This window comes from Vidua chalybeata, chromosome 2 (genome assembly GCF_026979565.1).
Source record: "Vidua chalybeata isolate OUT-0048 chromosome 2, bVidCha1 merged haplotype, whole genome shotgun sequence".
Classification (NCBI taxonomy): Eukaryota; Metazoa; Chordata; class Aves; order Passeriformes; family Viduidae; genus Vidua; species Vidua chalybeata.
In genome coordinates, this window is record NC_071531.1 from 24,217,713 (window position 1) to 24,242,305 (window position 24,593).

General features: G+C 38.7%; 1 protein-coding gene across 2 annotated transcripts in view; it reads right to left on the reverse strand.

The window, feature by feature from the left end:
- The window catches only part of COL4A1 (collagen type IV alpha 1 chain), a 120,423-nt gene that overhangs the window by 26,772 nt on the left and 69,058 nt on the right, over nucleotides 1-24,593 (reverse strand). For both annotated transcript variants that reach the window (XM_053968639.1, XM_053968647.1), the window contains exons 9-33: nucleotides 23,295-23,378; nucleotides 23,123-23,185; nucleotides 22,484-22,519; nucleotides 21,897-21,938; nucleotides 20,233-20,322; nucleotides 19,578-19,613; nucleotides 19,373-19,432; nucleotides 17,010-17,054; nucleotides 16,736-16,789; nucleotides 16,231-16,272; nucleotides 14,963-15,056; nucleotides 14,271-14,306; nucleotides 12,587-12,751; nucleotides 10,629-10,724; nucleotides 9,430-9,513; nucleotides 8,644-8,714; nucleotides 5,428-5,619; nucleotides 4,410-4,578; nucleotides 3,981-4,073; nucleotides 3,778-3,882; nucleotides 2,265-2,362; nucleotides 1,826-1,976; nucleotides 1,376-1,489; nucleotides 804-971; nucleotides 177-266 (exon numbers count right to left, since the gene is read on the reverse strand). In XM_053968639.1, coding sequence (XP_053824614.1) covers nucleotides 177-266; nucleotides 804-971; nucleotides 1,376-1,489; nucleotides 1,826-1,976; nucleotides 2,265-2,362; nucleotides 3,778-3,882; nucleotides 3,981-4,073; nucleotides 4,410-4,578; nucleotides 5,428-5,619; nucleotides 8,644-8,714; nucleotides 9,430-9,513; nucleotides 10,629-10,724; nucleotides 12,587-12,751; nucleotides 14,271-14,306; nucleotides 14,963-15,056; nucleotides 16,231-16,272; nucleotides 16,736-16,789; nucleotides 17,010-17,054; nucleotides 19,373-19,432; nucleotides 19,578-19,613; nucleotides 20,233-20,322; nucleotides 21,897-21,938; nucleotides 22,484-22,519; nucleotides 23,123-23,185; nucleotides 23,295-23,378 — 2,278 coding nt within the window. The remainder of the gene's footprint in view (nucleotides 1-176; nucleotides 267-803; nucleotides 972-1,375; nucleotides 1,490-1,825; nucleotides 1,977-2,264; nucleotides 2,363-3,777; nucleotides 3,883-3,980; nucleotides 4,074-4,409; nucleotides 4,579-5,427; nucleotides 5,620-8,643; nucleotides 8,715-9,429; nucleotides 9,514-10,628; nucleotides 10,725-12,586; nucleotides 12,752-14,270; nucleotides 14,307-14,962; nucleotides 15,057-16,230; nucleotides 16,273-16,735; nucleotides 16,790-17,009; nucleotides 17,055-19,372; nucleotides 19,433-19,577; nucleotides 19,614-20,232; nucleotides 20,323-21,896; nucleotides 21,939-22,483; nucleotides 22,520-23,122; nucleotides 23,186-23,294; nucleotides 23,379-24,593) is intronic.

Sequence of the window (24,593 nt, forward strand, 5' to 3'; positions counted from 1 at the left end):
TTGGTGCCCAAACTCATAACTGTTCCTAGGATATGGCCTTTAATACTATTTCTAACTTAGAGGAAAGTCACTTGACATAAACGGTTCCTTAGGCCAAGTACACTCCTTATTTCCCAACTTCTGTTGGGGAAAAGGTGGGGTTTGCAATTTTTATTTTGAGAAAATCTCTCTCTTACCTTTTTCACCAGGAAACCCTCGATCTCCAACTGGTCCAGGAGTTCCTGGCAATCCAGGAGTTCCCATAACTCCCATTTCTCCTTTGGGTCCTGAAGCCAAAGGAGAAGAGTGAATAAAAAAAAATAAAGCAAGTAGTGTAAAGAAGTACAAGAAACAGATTTATTAACTGCCTATCATATTAGGAGTTGCACTACTTAAGGAAAAATGGGACAAAGAAGATGATTAAACTAAAACAGCCCAATAGAGAAAACAACAGTAAAAACAGTATTATGAAAACCAGAGGAAAACAGTTTGTAACGGGTTTTTGACAAATTCTTAAAACTTCCTATTACAGCAAACAATGCTGTCATTAACAAAGACATTATTAAAACCATATTCTGTCACTAAAACTTTCATTATTACAGGAGCAAGGCTAGTTCCTTCAACCTGCTGGATTTGACCCATGAAAGGACTTCTGCAGCAGCAGTTCAGCTACATGTGCACAGAGCTGCTTTACTGACATCAGTCCATGCATTTTCCCAAGCTTGGGCTCTTTGATCAATTCCTAACCAAGTGAAAGGGTGTGCTACCACAACTTAATAAAACAGCTGTCAAAGATGCTGATTTCTGAGGGACAAGGTGTTTACCTGTTGATCCTTTCAGTCCTACAGCCCCCTGTGGACCTGGCAGACCAGGTAACCCCACAGAGCCTGGGACTCCTGGCTGGCCCGGGCTACCTTTATCCCCTTTCGGTCCTGGCATATCTAGACCTGGGACACCAGGGAAGCCCCTTTCTCCTTTTACTCCAGGAAATCCTAGGAAAAACAGAAGATACAAATTTAGTCCTTAACAAAAAAACAAGGAAAACCATTAATAAGCATATCTGACCATGTCCACCTGTGATTCACAAATGACACAGCATAGAGGATGAAGACTCAAAGGCAGACAGCAGAACCAGTCCTCATTTCCTAAGAGAGGCTTTGAACCTGTATCTATTACCCATCAATGACCCAAGGAGACCAATCCAAATGCCAGCAATCCTCTCAGGAGGCCTCACCCTGCATTTTGGACCACATGGAAGCGGCCCACCGTCATGTCCCCCCATCTACTCCTATCAACTTCACACTGTAAAAATTTCTCAAGCAACACTTTTACTGGTGTTATCCACTTATGTCAAAATTCTGCTCTTAAGCAGCATCATGGAGTATTCTCTGCTCACCTGGTGGTCCCTGGGGTCCTGGCTGCCCAGCAGGTCCTGGCAATCCTGGAGGGCCCAGCCCTGGTGCACCTGGAGGGCCCTGTGAGCCTTGGAGACCGGGGAGACCAGGGTCACCTGCAGGGAGACAGGAGAAATATAGACCAAGCATTCTCTGATGTTGTTTGACATCTTGCTTGCTGAAGATGCCAGACAAGGTGCTTTGGAAGCACATGGCCAAGGAGACCTCTTTGAGCCACCAACACCTCCAAGCCTGGGTTTGGATGAAGGGCTGCTTTTTGCTGTTAGCATTTGCTACTGGTGGGTAGTAGGAAAAAATGAGACGGGAAAGGGGCAATTCCCCAAGATATCAGTAGGATATTTCAGTAATGAATAGACTTTTTGCTGCATATGCAGGAGAGTGACTTTGAAAATAAATACAAATACCGAGCTGTATTTTTCCAGTGATGTTACCTCTGAATCCCTGCTGTCCAGGTATGCCCGGAAATCCTTGCTCGCCACGTAAACCAGGCAGTCCTGGACTTCCCTTTTCTCCAGGAATGCCAGCTGGGCCAGGGGGGCCTGGCAATCCCTTAGGGCCAGGTAGACCTACACCAGGTTCACCCTAGCCAAAGAAACACAATAGATTAGGAATCAACACATCAAAACCAAGAAATCATTTATTAAATGTATTTAAATCATGCAGTATAGGGTTTATGTACAGACCGCTATACATGACTTCAGGGGAGAGCTGTAAGCCCTTTAAAAGTGTTAATGACAAGCATTTATCCATCTCTCTGTCCCCTTGTGTGTACAGTGGGAAACATAAAATGAAAGGCAGTTTGGCTGACTTTTAAAGTTTTTCCTTGCACATGAGGAGTCACAGATAACAGTATCAGCAGCTGACATCTACCTTTTGGCCTTGTAAACCTGGAACTCCTGGCAAACCATCCAGACCCGGGGTTCCTGGAGTTCCTGGCAGACCAGGTGAGCCAGGCTGACCTTGGAAACCTATAACACAAAGGAAAACAAACCAAGAGTCACATTATTACCCTCTCTGTCTGTAAGTGACCTCTGCTGCTTCTTTAAGCCTCTAAACTGAACTATTCACAGGGATGTGTTAACAAAGATCTGGGTAGTCAAACTTCCAGGCATGCCAGAATGCAAATGTCCCAACAAAGATTCAAACACTGACTTTTGTGCAACAGTTGCCTTCTGATGAGAAACAACCACCCAGAAGAAATAAATGCTGAGTGTCTCCTCTTAAATAAATACCCTTGTGTGTTCATCTCCCATCTCCCTTGTGAGAAACACCCTGCAAAACTGGGTTCCCAAAGTCTTCTTCACAAAAGGCAACTTAATGTGTGCAGCATCAGACTGAGGGATACACAACAAAGCCCGCCGGTGAATCAACACCTTTGTGCACTATACGTCTTGTGACACGTTCTAAGTGTCCTTCTGAGGGTTTCATACTGAAGGTTTCTATGTCAGAGCTAGCCCATGAATTGCACCTGGGTACGCAAGAAGGAATACTTACAACATTTTGCAAATCCCTTAAAGATAGCACTCACTTAACATCAGCACACACACAACAAATTTCAGACAAAGCAGGCAGAAATCCAGCTTTTAGGCTAAGACACCAGAATGTCATTGGGCAGAGCTGAGTTCATGGAAGGGTCCTTTAAAGAAATATATTTAATGTGTCATTTCTTTCATCTGGCATCAAAGTGCATACAGGAATTCTTTTCCAGATATAATGGGCCTTTTCTGTTCAGGTCCCAATGCATTCTCAGAGGAACCAGACATGGTTACAGAGAAAAATACACCCTTTCTCCTTATTAAATTTCTGACCCTCCCAGTTCATTCATGTGTGGAAACATAAGAAATAATAACAAAGACACAAAAGAATTGTGGTGATTCAGGTGGCTGCTGAAAGTTCAGTCATTTAGGTCTAAATGAGCAGCAGTACTGTGAAATACATCTTCAAAAAATCCAAAATATTTAGACTCCCTCTGAGCTACTTGCATAGGCTGACAATGGCCATGGAGGGAAGACTCTGGCCCACAGCTGTTACAGTTACATCAGCATATAATTTGGACCAACTACACACAGTGTTTTTCATCTCTCAGAAGGGTCATCTCAGCAACTTCAGTTGCTGCAATGTAAGATGCTGTACCATATCACTTTCCATTCTGGCAGTAGCTGTGACATTGTCTGTAGGTGCACCACTGCACTACACAAAGCAAGTGTGCAGCTGAACTCTAACGAAAGAATGCTCACTGTGCTGCTGGTTGACTTTTGCAAGGGAGCTTCTTCAGCTGCACTTCCCAAATCCCATGCAGCTATGGCTGGATGATAGTGCAGGCCTAGGCCTCCATCCACACTCCAGTTACACCAGCTTTGTTAGATGGATGGCTTTATCTTACCTTTGGGACCTGGAGGTCCAGGGAACCCTATACCTGGCTGCCCAACAGCACCTTTTTCTCCTGGTAGGCCAGGTCTACCTGGAAGCCCAGGATTTCCTTTGTCACCTTTGCAAATAAAAACAAGACAAATGTTAACACAAGGGTTAATTTCTGGGGAACAGAACCATCTTGATAATCAGAAAAAGATTAACAGACTGCTGTACCTTGGGGTCCAGGGAAACCAGGTGGCCCAGGAAGGCCATCTGCCCCAGGAGGTCCAGGGAGCGATATAGTTCGTCCTGCTTCACCCTTTGCTCCTGTAAATGTAAAGTTACATTAGAGTACAGAAACTGATGAAATAAAACAAGGGAGTTCTACCTTGACAGCATTATAAGCTCATCCATACCACTACAAGTGACTTGTTATGAAGTTTTTTGGTAGAAGCTTCATAAAAAACTAGGATGAACCTAAACCATTTCACCTAGCAAATCCTTCAAGAAAACTGCCCTCAAAAATTTGCAATTATACTGGTGAAAGAGAACATTGATTCAAATTAGGAAGTCTTTTTATTTCAGGCTTAAGTTCTGATGATCCTCTAGGCTGTACCATTTAAATTTTTTTTTTGTATTTTTTCAAACACATTATAGCATTACCTGGAAGTCCTGGTAAACCCGGGGTTCCAGCAAAGCCTCTGTCTCCTTTTTCACCAGGTAATCCTGCAGTACCTATCCCAGGAGGGCCAGGAAAACCTCTTTCACCACGCACTCCAGGGAATCCAGGTTGGCCAGGGGGACCACGTTCTCCTTTCAAGCCAGCTGTACCCTAATTTTTGGAAAGCATAAATGTACATTTTGCCTTTCCTGGCAAGGCAGAACACACCATCCTCTCTGAATATTTTGCAACTGGGATTTAGCACAGGTATCTGTAACGTTGAAGAAAGTAGATTTTTTCTACTGAGTTCAATGGAAACAGAACATGGTTCCATGTGGAATAGCACATGGAGATCACATCTAGCAATGCAACCATGTAACATGCAGGCCATGTTTCCAGTAGTGGATCTGGGAGCAGAGGTGAGCTCCACATTCAGCTCCACATCCACATCAGCTGAACTCTATCATTGCCAGATTTTGATGCATTCATTTCCACAAGAAGAGAAATATGCTAGAACAGACTTGAATCTTGTCTTCACAATTTCTACTTGGATAACTGCTTTTGATCAATCATCTCCAAATATCAACTAAATCATTCACACTAGCTATCACTATCAAGTTGTGAGAAAGGCAGAAAGGAATAAAACTACTGTCCATGTCTGAACCTTTTCTCTATAGTCCTGAAAGTAACAAACCATGTTGAATGCATTTGAGTCAGATTACTTATTTGCATGACATGTAAAAAGAAGTGGTCTGAAAAACCTAGCTCTGAAATTGTCTGTTGTTGAAGAACTGTCTTCCTCACTACTTCCAGTGAAAATGGAATCATCTTCTGAGGAAGAATCTACTACTCAAGGTAAAGAATAGATGTGGAAAAATAAACTAGGCCAATAAACATAAAGCATGTATAGGGCACAAAAGCATACGAATTCTGATCTGAAAGACAGAATGTATAGCACAGTAAATAAACATAACTAAACACACAACAGGACAATACGAAAACATAAAGAAACAAACATACCGCTGCTCCTTTTGGACCCTGGGGACCTGGAAATCCATCTTTTCCTGGTCTTCCTTCTCTTCCAGGAATGCCTGGTTGTCCTGGGAAACCAGGATCTCCCTTTTCACCTTTCAGGATAGAATCATAAGTAAAATCTCCAGGTTCTCCTTTTGGCCCAGGGCTGCCCATAAGTCCTGGAGTGCCGGGGGGACCCTGAAATTTCATAAATTCAGATGTCGTCAGTTGCCCTACAAACCTTCAACCCTTCAACTATAAAAGAAAGCAAACCTCCAGAAACTGAATTGCATATCCAAATTAAGGGAACCACCAAGTCATTGACTAAGGAGGTCAAATGAGAATATTTTCCAAGACACAGCAGTCTTGGAAGCAGAAAGCTTCTCCCTTGGGTAGTTTATTCATAACATTCAGCAGATGTGAATACATGTGTTTAATCATTATTAATATTCACCAACTTTGAACAGCTGACACAGTCAGTTGGTACTATCAGAATATAATTCACATGCTCAAAAAATAGTTTTGTAACCTCTTCTGGAAAGAAATTACCTATCTAATGGTATGCCTACAGGATTTCCACAATTTCAATTTTTGTCCTACATATTTTCTAGGACTTGAATGAACTTTTCTTACAGGAACGGTCTATAATTTCTAGTGACTCAGAGCTACTCATTAGGGTAATAAAACACAAACTTCATGGGCAATGTCCACTATGTACAGCTCATGTGTGCCCTCCACTTCAGCCTGAACCAGAACATGGTCAACGGTAATCTTTTCATTAGCATTGGAGTGTACTGAATCAGACTCTGATGTTTTGGCATGGCTGTAAGCAATGTCAGCTTGCAAGGCTGGCCTTTATGTAGTTTTTCCAAGTTTAATTATATGATGGATCACCACCTGGCTGAACTTTGCGGAGCAAAACAAGCTTAAAAGCATTCAGAACAGCAGCTGATCCTTGTCTGATTAAAGACATGAATAGCACTTATGAGGCAATAAAAGTAAAATATAAAGGTGTGGCAAAAAATGTGCCAAGAACAAATGACAGACAGCAAGCTTAAATACATTAGAATGTCTTTCACTTTTTTTCCCACTGTTTCTTCCATGGATCCATTGATATTACAGTACATTCAGTCACTCGGTAATGCAATTTATTGTGGTGGCAATAGATAAGGAATTCATCTCAGTCAACTTTCATTGGCTGAGTTCAGGCAACAAGGCTTTATTTATACATCAGGGAGAGAAATAGATTCCTTGAGTAATGAATTCATACAAGTGGTTTGGGTTTTTTTTTACTTCTGAAGGTACCTCTCTCTCACCACTGGTGATAGAGGGAGCTCGCATAACCCTAGTGTGTGATAAAGCCAGTGCACAGGAATGTCAGTGAAAAGTTATGTTGCCAGAAAGGATCAGCTGTAAGGAAACAGGCAGCTTTGGGGAGAAGATGTCTTGGAAGACTCAGTCTACTCACACTAGGAATGGTGTCAAAACCCACATTATGCTATAGGAACATGAATGCTGAGGTAGGTTTTCACAGCAAACCTCAGTGTCCATAGGGACACTTGAATAGACTCTGACAAGGTCAAATGCAGCTGTGGTAGTACACTGCTCATCTAGGAGTCATTTTTGTTACATTTTAGACAAGTGTTACACTTAGCTGTTCTGCTTCAGCACATGAGAGTCATGTGCTGCCTCAACATAATTAACAAGTAATCTTATTAGGATGCTACCCACTTTCACAGCTTTCCTTTATTTCTTCAAAAGTATTTAACTTCCCTGTTTACTAATTGTGTTTTACAGAACATACTGCAGACACTTCCCAAAATCTTCATTAACAACCTGGATGCAGGACTTGAAGGAATACTAAGTTTGCCAGTGACAATAAATTGGGAGGAGCTGTCAGCTCCCTTGGGGGGCAGAAAGGCCCTGCAGAGAGAAACAAATCAGAGAGATGGGCAATCACCAGCACAAGGGCAAGTGTCAGATTCTGCACCTGTGATGTAGCAATCCTGAGTGTGTGGATAGACCAAAGAATGAGAGGCTGCAGAACAGTGCCAGGAAAGGTCTCTGGGAGTCCTAGTCTACGGCAAGTTGAACTTGAGCCAGCAGAGCCCTGGCAGCCAGGGGGGCCAACCCTGTCCTGGGGAGCATCAGGGGCAGCATGGCCAGCTGGGCAAGGGAGGGGATTGTCCTGCTCTGCTCTGAGCTGGGGTGGCCTCACCTTGAATACTGTTTTTGGTGCCAAAATATAAAAAAGACATTAAACTACTGGGGAGCATCCAGAGGAAGGCCACAAGAATGGTGAAGAGTCTGCAGGGGAAGCCTTATGAGGAATGGCTGATGTCACTTGATTTGTTCAGCCTGGAGGAGACTGAGGGGAGACCTCATATCAGTCTACAACTTCCTCATGAGGGGACGAGGAGGGGCAGGCACTGATCTCTTCACTCTTGTGAACAGCAACAGGACTTGAGGAAACACTATGAAGCTGAGTCAGAGGAGGTTCAGGTTGGATATCAGGAAAAGGTTTTACATCCAGAGGGTGGCTAAGCATTGGAACAGGCTCCCTAGGGAAGTGGTGACAACAACAGCCTGATGGAGTTCAAGAAGCATTTGGACAACTCTCTCAGGCACATGGTGTGATGTTTTGGGATGTTCTTTGCAGGACCAGGAGTTGGACCCAATGATGCTGATGAGCCCCCTCCAACTCAGCATTTTCTCTTATTCTATGATTCAAAATTCAGCAAAACTGCCACAGTGTGCTGCATGCTAACATTAGATTGCTTACACTACACTAGATGGCACTGTCTCTCTCTCAATATATTTGTACTCACCAGCAAAACGTTATTGGAACAATTCAGAAGGCCAGGGAATACCTGTATCTGTTTCCTGAGAAATCCTACTCTTTACCCAGCTCCACTGCTTAGCTTGCTCAGGCAGAAGGTCATGTGTCCCACTGAGTTCTTATGAAGGAAAAACTCAGAAGTATAACCAATATCTGACAGCTCTCTCTTAGCTCTTACAGTTCAAACCCACTTCTTCCTCCGTTATTTTATTAGGCATAATTAACCCTAATTGTATCATATCAGTGCACTGTTCTGGGGGGGGGGGGTGGTTTTTGTTTGTTTTTAAACAGAACTGTTACACAACCACACTGATACACTGATCATCATGTTTTTTGATCACATGCCTAGCAGGACGTGTAGTATTTGGCAAGGCATTACTTACAGGCACTCCAGGAAGGCCATCAAGTCCAGGTGAGCCTCGGTCACCCTTGAAACCTGCTTGTCCTGGAAAACCTTTGCAGAGAGACAAAAATATGGCTTACTTTATTACATGCTTTTACAAATGGCTCATTGTATGTGAATTCTTTGTGATCCCTTGTGAAGTGTTTCATTCCATTCCCAGTAATACCAACATAATGCTGCTAAAGCCAGTGAAGCTGTCTTGATTCATGCACTTATGTTGCATGCCTGCATTCATAAACTTGGAAGTTGATGATTCATTTGACTTAGGAATGAATTTACCAATTCATGGAAATAATGCAGAACTGAAACTAACTAAACCACATTCATTTTTCTGAACAGCACTGGAACAAACATTAGGTATAATATAATTTTTGGCATGTGGCATTTCTCTCATATGATAGCAAAAAAAAAATTTCATTTTTGGGCCACAGAATTTAGTGGTGCAGTTGGAAACAAATGTATGGGTCACTGTCAAGCCTGGGCACATAGGCAAATGGTTCCCACATTATTTCTCACTGCGAAAATATTTGGGCCACAATTTGCAAAGACCCTTCATTGTGGCCAGTTTCTGCTTCCCTGGTAATTCTGGTTGATTGTATTAGATATTTGGAATCAGGCCAAAAATAGGAATATGCCACCCTCCTTTCATTAGTTTCACAAACAATTTGATTAGCGGGGCAAAATGTAATTAATTTTCTTATGTATGCTGCATTTTTTAAGAATTTAGCCTACGTAGCTCATTCTTGGGTAATTAAGGAGTTCTTACCTGCTGGACCTGGCGGCCCTTGTGGTCCTGGAAGTCCAGGAGGTCCAACTTTATCACACAAGGCACAGGCTTCACCTTTGTCACCTGGAAAAAGAAAAAAACAAAGGACATGAATAACAACAAAAAGATTCAAGACAACTACAAGCAGGTGGATTCAGGGCAAATGTCAATTTAATATTTAAATAAATTGCTACTTCTAATTCCATGCTTCAAGGAAAAAATATCAGCAAGTTGATGTTCAAAATTCTTTAAAATTTTTAAAGGAATGGCATGAAAATCAATGTAAGTCTTATTCTAAGTTTAATATTTTAAAAAATGGTTAAAAGAGGACCAGGTTGAAGAGCAACTAAAAGAAGAAAATTAATACTCAGTGAGTAAAGAGAAAATAAAATTATTAAATCAGAAAAAGGAAAACTTAGATGGTCACTGTAATTTTGAAAAAAAAAAAACCAGTGAAAAGAATGAGATTAGAAAGGAGCAATCACCATGTAAATTTTTGCAGCTATTTTTAAAAAATGTTCATTTAGTCAATGCTGCTAAAACATATGGTTTACAGTCCTATTCACAGAATCACACAGTTAGGTCAGAAAGGACCTTTGCCATCATTGAGTCCAACCTATGACCAAATACCACCATGTCAACAGACCATGGCACTCAGTGCCACATCCAGTCTTTTCTTAAACACCTCCAGGGATGGTGATTCCATCATCTCCCTGGGCAGCCCATTCCAATGGCCAATCACCCTTTCTGTGAAGTTCTTCCTAATGTCCAACCTATAGGTGTTAAAATTTTATCTTCAATTATACTTATGGCAATGATTCATAAACCATTTTCATTCTCAACTCATCTGGCCCTCTTTAAGTCTGCATCTCAGAATTCATACCCTGAATTGCCTTAAACAGCTCACTTTACATAGGGAACAGGCTATACTCAACCCTTTCTGCTCCTCTTGCAGCCCTGGGCCATCCTTTATCACTTCCCAGCAATGAGCAGGCCAAGAGAAGTTCATATCACACAATTCAAAACACAATACCTTTCTTTACTCACCAGAGAGTCAAGAAACATCTTCCACATCCATAAACTATTTAACTAACTTTAAGTACACTTTCTCTAAATCCAGCCTAATTTGCTCACCTCTTTACATACCCAAGCTCCAGGCTACTAAGCATTAGAATACAATCACTTTAAAATATTATTACCTTTCTCTCCCATCTCTCCTGGAAATCCATCTCTTCCTGGAAGTCCAGGACTACCTGGTGCACCAGGTTCTCCCTGCTGGCACTGATCAATTCCATCTGAAATGAAATTGCAATAAAGAATATTGTTTTGACAAGTGCAAGTTTCCATTATAGGGTTGCATTTATATCCTACCTGAAATGTTACCTACAAAAAGTGGTAACTAAGGATAGCATTTTACTCCTTTATTGGATTTACTTGGAAAAATTTAACTTGGATTCTGTATTCTCATTCCATATACACTGCTTAAGAAACCCTAGGAATTACACAGAAAAGACAGGCTCTGCCATAATAAGGTTACAAACAATTTCAACATAAGATCTATTTTCATTTTAAGTTTGGGCTTGGAAAACTATCACAGGTGTTTTGACCCTGAAGAGAATGGAGAGTATTGATGTTCAAAAGAAATTCATTAAGAAGTTTTTTTTGTACCCTGACTTCTCTTTTTCAACATTTCAGGAAACTTTCTAGGTAAGAGCAGCTTGTCAACATCTATTTAACTTCTTCACACTGATCAAGCTTCCTGAAAACAACAAACTTCATGTGTTAGGATCTGAAATAGGTAACAAATGAGAATATTTATCAGGCTTGATATAAAAATATAAACAGTGCTTGTGTTGTTTGATGATATGATGCAGGATCTGACCCAATATAACATGACATCGTTTTGGCCAAAGCCAATAGTCAAAATGCTAATGTGAAGTTTGGAAAACAAGTTAAACGAAAAAGAAGTGCTTCCCATTATGTACTTGAAGAAGGCCAAAGAAGTATCTGGGGAAGGAGCAGAATTAAGCAATGACAATAATTTGTAGGAAAAATAGAAATTTTTAGGAAAATGTAAGATTTAGCCATTTAATTCCATGTTCTACATGCTGGATTTTGCACTGCTTCACTGGCAAACACAGTAACAACCAGGCATCTTCCCCTGTTTTTGAACAAAGTATCTTTGGTTTATGAATTCCATAAAGAATAATGTTTCTTTCAATAGCTTTAAAGTATATTAACTATTGTAATAGGGATATCATTCCTGATGTTGAAGTGATAATTTAACTCACAATATCAGTATCACCTATAGTAAAAGTTTTCTGTGAGTTAAAACATTAGTTTTAAGGAACTATTTGGCATGGACCACTTCCACATGTACTTGGTTATTGCTTCATTGCAGAGCAAAAACATTTCTCTCTTTAAAATTCCTTTATCACAATCTAATAAAATATGTGTAATGTTGTTATCCTTACTACTGATGTTATTATTTATTTGTCATGTCATTACTGGCTTTTCATGTATTCTATAAAGCAGGTGTTTACCCTGATCTACTAGGTGGCATCCTTGCCTGCGCTGGGGGGTTGGAACCAGATGATCTTAAAGGTTTCTTCCAACCCAAGCCTTTCTATGACCCCATTCTCCTCTAAGATAATTTTATTTTAAAACAAAAACTCCTGGCAAACTAGTACCTCACACTGCAGTTCTCACACCTGTTCAATCTGTTACACAGCCTGGTACTGCAGACCTGTAAATCATAACACTGAACAGCTATCTTTTATGTCAAAAACAGTATCAGTATCTGCTATTTTTTTAATTGAAAATATACAAATATCACTACATTGGCACAACAGGACACAGAACAAATTGATGCGAATTAAGATCAATTGTTTGGTTATATTCTAACAATTAACAATGAATTTTGTAGAAATTTTTAAAGTATTTATTTATCAAAGAATCTTTATCCTTTCCCAGTAAGGAAACAAGGGGCTTCCTACACTGTGCAACAGCTTTTACTTGGTTCATCAACAACTCAGATATGTTTCTTCCATTCATAGATGCATCCTGATAATAGCTTTTATAATCTTGTCTCTTTTTTCTTTTTTTAAATGTGCATTATGAGCCTTCAATGTGAAAAGCATCCAAGGGCTTTACCTACCGGTTTTGCCTGGAGGTCCTGGTGGGCCAGGCAACCCAGGGGGACCTGGGAAACCATCTCTTCCAGGGATTCCAGGTGAAGGGAATCCAGGAGAACCCTTTTCACCTTTTTCACCTCTCTCTCCAGGGACACCAGGCGATCCTACCCTGTCTGGAAGTGGTCGACCTTTGGACAGAGTAAAACATGCATGTAAAAATGACAAGTGAAAAGACAGCAACATTATCAACACATTAACTTTCACAGGGTTCTAGAGAGAAATAGAAAAATGTTAATGTAAAAGAAAAAAGGGACTGTATTTTAATTATTGGTGATTTATACAAAATTGAGTTTGTACACTCACTACAGCAGAGAGAAACTGACTTCTGTTAGGCCAGTAGAGAAACACGCATACCTCATCTGTATCAAGTGCTTTTCTGAGATTTAGTTGGACACACTTTTGCTGAGTTGTAAATAGTGGCAACACTGGAGTTAACTTAGCTATTCCATCTAGAAACTATTGCACACTTCCTCACCTCATAACAAACCAAATCTAAAATACACCTGGAAATGCAGAAAGGGAGGGCATGTCTGATAAGTACTCACAATGCTAGCAGATTTAAGGAATGCTAAAACCAAAATGGTTTGTAAGAATAATAAGTGAAAAACAGCCAATAAAGAGAAGCAGTATAACAACTACCAAAACCCCTACTTAAGATCTCCTTCTAGCTATAAGTACAGTCACACAGGTCTTCATATTTTAATGACTTTCAGTTCCCAACTCATCACTACACTTGACCACTAAAATATTTTGAGTCATCTACAACACTGCAGGAAGATAGAGAAGTCACACAAAGCTCAATTTCTGTAGGGTAATTACAGACCAAGAGCTATCATTACAGCCTGTGGTATATAGCATCTTCTACCTAACCTGTTAAAAATTTCCTGGAAACTATCTGACCCTGGCTCACATTAATTTCATATTAGCTCACTGCCAAGAGAGAAAATGAAAGCAAGGAAGGCAATGGTAGTATCACTGCAGGATGTGTTGTGTCAGGTCTCCAGAGATGATTTGCTTAATTTTTAAAAAGCAAATATCCTGGTGTAGGTCAAACACATGTATATGTACTTATATATGTAAAAGCAGTGTTACCATGGATGGGAAGATGTTAAGGCTCTGAAAAAGGCAACATTTGTAGGCAAAAGAAATAACTTTTATTAGACCGAGTGACAGAGTCAAAAAAGCAGGAAGCCTTCAGGAATTATTTTGATCAAGTATTATTTCTGCCTACAAACCTTATTTTATCATGCTTACACAAACACAGAGCTGAAGTGAGAGCAAGTCAAAGATATGAGCGTACACACTCAGGTATACGTGCACACACTCACACATTCACATTTAACAACTCTCCTTGCCCGATGGGGTCACACTCTCTGGGCTGTCTTTGATGGACTCTGTACTACATTTTCAATTTCAGCAGAAAGTTATCTGAGCAGAACAGAAAGAACAAGGCTGAATTGCATCAGAGACATGAGAAAAGCAATCTAGAGGAAGGGTCTGCAAGGATGATTAGACCCTGGAGAGGTCAGTGCTTGGGTGTCCAGAAAGTCAGGCAGTAACTGAAAGCAGCTAAGGAGAATATCCCTCAGGACTGTTCACCCACGAACACATGCCAACATGAAAAAATCAGTAGTTACAATTTCATACCTGGAGGTCCCGGGATTCCTTGTGCACCAGGGAAGCCTTTAGAAAGAGAAGGTTTCGATTAGGCAATGAATTCTGCAATGCCAGTGAAAGTGAACTTTTAGGAGATATAATTGAAATTCATATTCATGCATAATCACATTCAGAATCAAATCTGAAGTGAAATAATCTATATATATCTTCAAGAAATACATTCAGAGAAAAGGTCCTGATGTATGCCAACTTCCCCAATGTTTTTTCTTGAATTGGCTAAGGTCTGTAACAGGGAAAATGGGAAGGGAAATGCTTGATTTTTTCTGTTTACTAAAGACTTTTAAAATATCCAAGCCAATCTTAGGATAAAAAATTAGCAACTGACTTTTACAAAGGAGTCTTAAGATTCTCTGCATTAATTACTCCCCTTATATTCAGTTTGATTTCCATACTTAGATACTCTTACTGAATTATTTAACTGCCATAAAAACTGATTCCAGTTTATCATTTTTTCATCTATAACTGAAAGGCAATCTTAATCATCTTGAGAACCAGAAGTGTCCTACAAGCTATTGCAAAATATAATAACCTGAAGACAATTAAATAACTGGAACATTACACTGTCATATAGAGCTCCTGAGCACAGATAGAACAATTTTAATTTCCTTTAACAAGAAAACTAAAAGTATAACTCAATTAAAAAGACAAGACAAAATACATACCTTTTTCACCTTTTTGACCTTTCAGTCCAGGCAAACCTGAAACTCCAGGGTCTCCTTTTTCACCGAAGGTATCTACTGGTCCAGCATCTATCATCTAAATCACAGGACAAAGACTAGAAACATACAACTGAGCCGTCATATCTCCCCCATCTTCATCTGATGGTACAGAGGGCATTTTAGTTTTATTGACAATTTTCAGCAGTTTTGATTATACTTGCAATTTCAGCAAGTAAGAGGATTGTAGCTGCTGAGGAATTACCAGAGAAAATAAATATTTCCTATTCTACTGAAATGCCTTCATATCAATTTAAGGATTAAGTGGAGAGCTTTTATAGCATCTTCCTCAAAAAGAATGGTGCCAGAAAACCTTAATATGGTCTAAGAACTGATCCATTAGGTTTGTATTACCTTTTATTTTAAAATATTATGTTCTGCCAATTTTTGCTAACATTGATCTGAGCTCAATATATAACATGCTAAAATTTACAATACGATATTCAGGAAGTACGTACAATTTTCCAAACCAAATTAGCAGATGTTGGGCATTTGTTCCCACAGTTGGGAAGCAGCTCCACAAATCATCTATTTGTTCCTGACTAACCCCATTTTTTTATTTGAAGCGTTAAAAAAATTATATATTGCTCCCCTGGTTTCTTCTTGTGTATAATGGCCAATCTCTGCTCAGGGACTCACTGGACATCAGTGAGCAAGTGGTGAGCAATTGCACTGTGCATCACTTGTCTTCCTCAGGTTTTATTCCCCTCTCTCTTCTTGTTATCTCCCATTTCTTCATGATTACTACTACTACTATTAGTAACTTTATTAAGAACTTGTTCTTATCTAATGAATTTTACCTATTTCCAATTGTCCTTCCAATCCCACGTTGAGGAGGGACAGTGAGTGTGTGAGCGGCTGTCTGGTGCTTAAGCTCCCAGCTGTGGTTAAACCACAACCCTGAAACTGGCAGATTTAGTCTTCTGAACTGTCTTTTGGGTACTGTGTACTGATTAGCAATGCTTATAATACTGACAGTCCAAAACACTTGAAATTCATATTATTTGAGGGTTCCTTTCCCAAATTTCAAACATACTTTAAAGAACTGCACCCAACTTTTGCTTCCATTAAGGAAAAATATGGACATGACTGAAGAGAACAAGATCGGATTATACATAGCATCTCTTTTTTTCTTCATTGTTTGAGCACTTTGATTTTCACAAAATTTTATTTTATTTTAAGTTTAAAATTAAATAAAAATTTATTTTACTTACTCTTCCTGGAGGTCCTGGATAACCTCGCTCCCCTTTGTCCCCCTAAATCAAAATAGAATTTATGTTTTAAATCCTGATCAGATTTTTTTTGCCAACAAAATCAGATTTCCTCAACAAATGAATACTTTGATACAGGTTCAAACAACATCCATTATTATAGCTGGAATGCTATAATAACCAGCAGTAATAATTAGTTTACAAGCCTGTACTGGTTTGCACTATTTGAAGATAACCTGGTGGTTTTAGGGAAGTACACTTATACCTATGCTGGCTGGACAAAGAGCTTGTGAAAATAAAGCCTGCATTAATCAACACAGATAAGAGATCTAAATTGGGGATACCTTCATTTTGACTTCTCACAGTCTCTGAATGATGACATACAGCTTAGGAACATTCAATTGATATTGATTTATGTGCATTCACTGCTTTAATGCAATCAATGAACACACCACAAAAGCTATTAACTCATTCTGTGTGAAGGGAAGCAAAAGCTGCTACTACTCACCTTTGTGCCAGGCTCCCCAGGTCGTCCTGGAATCCCAAACCCTCCAGGTAAACCCTGTGTGGAGAAGGCAGTGAAACCAGAAGAGACAAATATAGGTGGATCTTAGCTGTAGCAGCAGCAAAGTTTAAAAATTTTAAAAGTCACAAATTAACTGAAAGCAACTACTTCAAATAAACAATTCAGAAGGCTAGAAAATATCAACTATCTATAATACACAGACAGTTCTTTGTTTTGAATGTAAGAAACAGTACTGGAAAATGAGTAAAATACATACAGGTTCTCCTTTCAGTCCTGGTTCACCATCTTTTCCAGGCTTTCCCTGTAAAACACCAAGTTCCACTGTGCTTTAACAGACAACCACATACATGCAATTTCTAAATACAGTGGGTGGAATACTAGAACAAAATTATCACTATTGCAATGCATTAATCAAAGTGTGCTAATTCAGCTAACAGAGCAGAGGGTACAAATGGTGAATATGCCCAGTGCTTTTATTACCCAACAACCTCCAAGATGCCAAATTAAATAAAATCCTGCAAATCCATTCTGAGATTCAGAAATAACATAGATTTCCCTTTCACAGTGTCTTCAAGACAAAATATACCTACAGCACAAGAAACTGGAACCAGTTTCTTGTGTTTCTTTTTCCTTCACAACAATCCCCTTCTATATATAGGCTCTTCAACTTCACAAGAAATTTATCCATAGATATTCAGTGGTTCAGTTTCAGCAGAAGGCTTGGAGAGTGGCCCTGTATAAGACTGTGTGGTAATGTAGTGATAAATCCACTTCCCTCACACTGAAATTCAAATCATAAGGCAGATGGATACGCTAGAAGTCAACATTCCCTCATCCAGAGTAAAATTACAACAATTAGTCCACTGTGTTAATCTACAGAGGGGATAAGATTCCCTTGAAGTAGTCAACAGTTATGTGATAAATTATCTAGATGGGCAAACCTACTTTTCAGCATTTTCCCTTCCCTTCCCTTCCCTTCCCTTCCCTTCCCTTCCCTTCCCTTCCCTTCCCTTCCCTTCCCTTCCCTTCCCTTCCCTTCCCTTCCCTTCCCTTCCCTTCCCTTCCCTTCCCTTCCCTTCCCTTCCCTTCCCTTCCCTTCCCTTCCCTTCCCTTCCCTTCCCTTCCCTTCCCTTCCCTTCCCCATCATAAAAGGACTGGGACATCAGCCTGTAGCCTGATGCACTGGTGGCTGGCTTTCATTTGGTGTCCCAGTACTTAGATTGTATGTGTATCATAACCAGTATGAATTTGTCCCATAAACCCAAGGAAATGTAGATACTTGATACACAAAGTAATAATGCATGTAATTCAGTCTAAAAATAATCCCATCAGTTTAGGTCAAAAGATTTTGTCTTAATGCAATCGAAGGACAAAAATGATAGAACAAACATGAACAGGCCACCACCACTGAGGTGTGCAGCTATGGTCTCTTATAATGAAGGGTTACAAGTAATTTTTAATGATTAATTAAAACTTTGATCTACAAAGTCAAGAGAGTCATCAAATAGACACTGTGATCAGAATTAATCATATGATTTAGTTTCATTGAACTAGAATGTCAGATTGTAACATCTGTTCATCTTTCAAGGCTTATCTTAATTTCAGAAGTAGCTATGATTTCCTGAACAACCATATATAAAATATCTTAGCAACTTTGTTCAGGGAGCTCTTCAGAATCTCAAAATTGTACTTTTGATAAATTCAGATGCTCTGGTTTCCTCAAAAAACTCTAAGCCAACATGTCTCCATTCCTCCAGTTTCAAGCCTGCATTTACAATAAGAGTAAAAAAAGCATATATGATAGAAAAAATAATCCCATCACATAACTTTACTGAAAGTTAATAGAACATCTGACTTTGAAGCATAGTAGAAAGAGAGATTTTTTTCTTTTCAGACTGAAGAGCAATCAAATGCCTATATACACGTGCTGGGCCTAACAGTTCATCAAGACCCAGACCTCGAGAAACATAGAATTACTTAGAATACTTTAGATACATCTGAATGTAGAAAAAAGTACAATTTTGCTACCTGCTCAGCTATGAAAGATACAGTATGACTCATGGAGAAGTTCTATGGATGAGACTATGATATTGGTCAGATTAGAGAAATGTAACAGACCTTATGTCCTCAAGCATCTACAGCCAGGCTAAAAACCAGCAAGCAAAAGGATTTCAGTCACCTGAATTTTTTGCTCCATTCATTTTCTTTGTACAAATCTCTACCTTCAGGCTAAGCAGGCTTATTTTGTTGACTGCACATGAGAGAATTTGAAATAAATTCAACATGTTCCATTTAGCACTCCTACAGAGTGATTATTTTTCTTTGCATTTTCTTCCATTCTGGAATGACTTAATCTTTCTTCAGTTTGGATGAATAGGAGCTTTGCCTTCACCTTCAGCACTGCAAGCCACTGTTAAATGTCTTTAGTTAACTGAAATGTTACATACTAACATTTCTGTATGTTACTATTACCTTGACTGTACACCTGTCCTACAGCAAAACTTGCTTGTTTGAAATATAACAAATTTGCTGTTTAACTAATGGTTACTAAGTTTAGTTAGCTAATGGAAACAATACATTTACTGCAATTATGGTATTGATAAAATTGAGTATACTTACACGTGGACCAGGCTGCCCAGGTTCACCCTTGTCTCCTTTGAAACCTGAACCTGGCAATCCCTGGAAAATAAATACTCACGAGATTAAAAGTACTGCCAAATTCCAAAGGATATTTGCTTTTAACTAATCTGTTTAAAGATAGTCAGTGCTATTATCAGAGTCTTTACAATTTTTATTATAGTAAAAAAAAAAACTCAATACTCACAGGGGTTCCCCGTTCGCCCTTTTCACCTGGATCACCCTAATGAAATTATTAAAAAAAATAAATTAGTAAACAAAAACTTAAACATTATTCATTTAGATTGTAAATAATTCTTCATTTCAGCAAAAGCACATTTAATCCTGTTCTCCATTTCAAGAACTATGCCAAATGTGTGCATGTATGATGCACAGAGCTATGCCTAATGTATGATGTGCAAGAACTTAGACAAAGGTCAAATGTGAATCCATTAAGCTAGTTTAGTTTACTAGTATATATTGCTTAATTCAGTGATTGAAAAATTCATTAGCATTAAGATTTCACAAATGTGTGAATGAAAAGTTGAGTATATGCTACTTAATTCAAACCTTCCAAATATTTTTACAATATCCTATCCTTATCAATCCTCCTGCTGCAGAAAGTCATCTGCTGCTTACTTATTTATGCAATCATCGATGCATTTACCATCTATCATATATATATTTTAGAGAGACTTCTAGAATGAAAATTAAAACTCCTCCATGAAGTAAAATAGGTAGAAATTTTTGAAAAATTTGTTGTAGGTGACTTTGTCTTTCTTCCTGTTTCACTTCTATTTGCTAATTCTTATTGCTTATACTTTAATGAAAAGTAAAAGAAGTTTAATCATTTAACATCTCACCTTTTCTCCCTTTATGATTTCACTCCCTTTTTCTTTCATATGAGGTGCTGGTCCTGGGGGTCCTGGAGGGCCCCTTACCCCTTGTTCTCCCTGTCAATAGCAAATCCAGAATTGTCCATTGAAACAGAATGACACTGAGATCAAATATGGCTAAGACCAGTAACTTTAAAGAGAACTACCACTTGCTTTTAAAAATATAGCTAAATGGTTTCTTTAAAAATTCTTTTTTCAGCAAAATAAGCAAGACAAAGGGTTACAGAAGTCACTACTGTGTAACTGGTTACCAGCAGAGACTGCCCTGAAGAAAGACCTCTGAATCTATTCTTAAGGTCAAGACCGATTAACCAAATAACACCAACATATCCAAATAATTACAGCAGTGCTGCCAAAGTTTTATAGTGCCTTCTTCAGGTGGAAGGAGATTAGAAGGAAAGACGTCAGGTACAGAAGGTCAGAGGCTGAAGGAAAATGTTACCCAAAGTTTACAGTGCTCCAAAAGCTTTATGGAGGTCCATAAAGGCTAACTGCAAGACGATAACTGTGGATGACTTTTTAGTATGCATGTGTCCATTGCAGGGTCAGAGCCTCACCTCCTTCTATAGTGCGAAAGCTCTATCTTTAACAGTAAAACACCTCTGAAAAGACTCCATAAATTTCTGTCAAGCAGTAATGCACAGCAATACTATTTATCTTTTGCAAAAGACAAACCTGAGGAGTCCAGGAAATCTCCACACACTTTTATGTCATCTTCTCCAACATTTTTCAATAAACTTCATGATAACAAATTAATTTCAACAATGTGTCATGTCACAAAAAATTCTATCCATTAGGAGTATTGACTCAAAATCTATTAATAAGGTGGACAAAAACCTACCTAAGTAATATAATTTTCTTATACTGCAAAAGCCCTCTGTCAATGACACTCATGAAAAGCTTCTGGAGAAGTGCTCAGATACATGATGAATTTTCTGAATAGCCCTTGAATGCATGCAGCTCTTGGCTCCCAGAAACACAACATAAGGCACTTTAGCCTAGACCTCTCAGTGTGAGAGGTAACAGATTAAAGCTGACGTGTATTACCTCCCATTTGATGCTGATTAAGAGAATAAATGGGATCCTGGAGCACATCTCTTGGCTCAGATTCACTCAAAAGTAAACCACTCTGTGTGCACTGAAATCTTTTCGTGGTTGTGTCAAAACACAATAGAAGGGGACAACTGGAAGATCTGCTTCAAATGTGTGCATTACCAAACCAAAATAAGGCAGACATGTCTTAGAGTCCTACAACAATTAATTCTGATCATTCTGAACAGCACATTAAATCTCATCCCTTAGAACTAAATTAAATTTTCAAAAATCTCATGCTGAGCCCTAATATACAGAATACATGTTTCCAGATCTGCCTACTGCAAATTAAAGCAGCTTTCCAGGAACAGCTGGAAAACAGGATGGTGGCCTAAATGTCAGGTATAACATCACCATCAAAAAAGTCTGTAGCTGCTCATGACTTTTCATTTAGGTGTAAGTTACAGATTTACTCAAATCTTCCAAAAATCACAGCACTAATTTTCTTCATTGATTGATTTCAAGAGTTTTCTTTATTTAAAACTAAGTATCAAGAATATTTTTGACAGTTGTTCTCTAGAAGTTTACAAGAGACCTACCTTTTCACCTTTGGGACCCTGAAAGCCCAAGCCCATGTAGCCCTGAAAATGTAAATTACACACACTTAGTCAATTTTTTTCTGCAGTGCATACATACATAAACATATGAAGATATTATGTACTCGTCAAATGCTAAGGGAGAATATAAAAGACAGAATATGTCTTTTAAATGCATTTTGTGAAACAAATAAATAATCATGTCCTAACTTCCCTGCTGTTTTTAAGCCCTGTGTCACAGCAATTTGTGCAAAAACAGATTAAAATTCATCAGATTAATTTTATTGTCAATATGCTTTTTTAACCAACACTTAGTGAAAATGTTGACATTTTAAAATTAATTCAAATAATCAAAGAATGCTGTAATTACTACTGATTTGATTCAGTGAGATAACAGGGCTAGACAAATTAAAAAAAAAAAAAAAAGCTGTAAAAATCTCTCTTTTTGATGTTCATTAGGACACAGAAATCGATCCCAAAGTATTAAAAAACCCCCACACCTTTAGGACCATTAGTTTCAAGAGTTTTGAGGATCTGGTATGCAAAATACATAAACAAATGGACTTAATATTTGTATTAAAGAGTCTTACCTTCTCTCCTGGAAGTCCTGGTGGCCCTGGGGGACCCTACAAGACAATACATTTTAGCATCCACATGGATAGAGTACACTAAGTGGAATAATGCCTTATTCTATGAAAACAGCAAAAAGGCAGATCTTTTCATTAAACCCAGTAATTTCATTTTACTCTTACTGTGCATAATTCACAACTTAGAATAAGAAAATAGTAACAAAGAGAATCTGAGATATCTCATTAATTATTATAAAACAGATAGATGATAATGTGCTTCCACGGTAACATTCAGTGCTGCTACCCATGAGAATAAGCTTACCAAAAGTTTGGATTTTGATCTGGATGCTTGGTATGTAGTTTATTTTCTATAAAATAAATTGGAGAAGAGAGGGAGGACCGAGGAGAGTTACAGTCTCTCCCCCACAAAAATACACTCCAAGTGTGCAAGAAAAGAGGACTGTAGGAGCAGCTGCTACTAAAAAACCATGTTGCCTAATAATTTCTGCCATGGTAGGGTTCAGAAGGCTGAACATGAAGCCTGGAACCACATGTTATGTTTCCCAAATTCCAACCAAGACCTGCTACACACACCTTCCAGAACATTCCTGTAACAAAGATCTCTAAGTGAAGGGCAAATCACCATGAAAGGAAACTCACTGGCTCTCCTGGAGGGCCCATTGGTCCCATTGGTCCCTGAAACCCTGAAGCTCCAGGCGGACCCTATGAAAAATTCAAATGATATCATAAGAAAATACTTATCTGGTAATTTCATGATACTGATATAATTTTAGTTGAAACTTACTGCTATTCTAACATCATTTTTACTTACAGGCAGTCCAGGTTGGCCAGGAAACCCTTTTTCACCTTTTAGCACACCAGGAGCCAAAAGACCAACCACTTCACCTGGATCTCCCTATAGTGAGAATGGAAAAAGAGTAAGTCTTGAGCATGAATTCAAATACATTCAAACCCACCAGGAGAGGAAAGTTGTAGCTATGCATACTTAGGAATCATTTGGAAAGCTGACTTTAAAAAAAATCACCTTATTTCTTTTAATTCAGCTGAAACATAGAGATATTAAAAGTTAAGACCTTAATTGCCAAATGTACTCTAAAGCAGCCTGAAGAGATTCCAGTACCAAAACTATCTTCATACCTCATTTCCTGTATTGTAATGGGTAGTCAGAATGACTTTTCCATGAAATCTGTCACTACTACAGTGTTACCACACAACTGGAGCATCTGACCTGACTGCTGAGAGAACTGGTAACCTCACAATCTCTTTCCCTCGCTGAGATCTTCATGCTTACACCCAATTTTGACATAAAGGCCATTTATGGTGTTCTTTTTCTTCAGGAAAGGAACACAGTCTTTCTTTAGAAAACTATTCTGATCGTCACCCATTTCTTTATGTCCCTTCTTTTGGGAGTAAAAATCCCATTTTTCCTATGTTTTTGTACATAGTTACAATATTGTGATTTTATTTTAGTTCTGTACCTATGCATACATGCCTAGGCAAGAAGCATCTGAGTACTTCAGTGTTTCTAGAATGAATCAGTTCTTTCCATGTGAGTGTAAGAGAAATGGACATTTTAATAACTTGGGTTGTCATGTCATTACAAATTTGAGATTACTTTTAGACTTATATTTAGCTTACAGTTCCAGATAATATCTATTCATTTTACAGACAAAAGGCTCTTGGATGTCATTCAATGCTTCATTCTCCAGTTCACAAAAGGCACTCAGAAACCTAGTTAGTTAGTCTGATTTTTTGTCTTTATGAAAAATGACTGTCATGTGTTGGATGATTCTCATGTTGTGGGGTATAGGACCTTCTTCCACAAACATTATCCATGTGAAAATGTTTAGATAAATCAAATGCTAATATAAAACCAAATGTTAATCATGAAACCTATCTAAATCTTTTTATACAACTGGATGGCCACAATAGTGTCTCTACATTATTAATGATATTTACTATTTCTTTTCTGTTGTAATCCATATAATACTTACCCTTTTAAGACCTGCATGGAACAACATATATGTTCAATTGTTATGAAGTGGGGAGGTCACCCCACTGTCTTTATTTAGTGGGGTTGCAAAACAGAATACAAAGTGAAACAAGACAA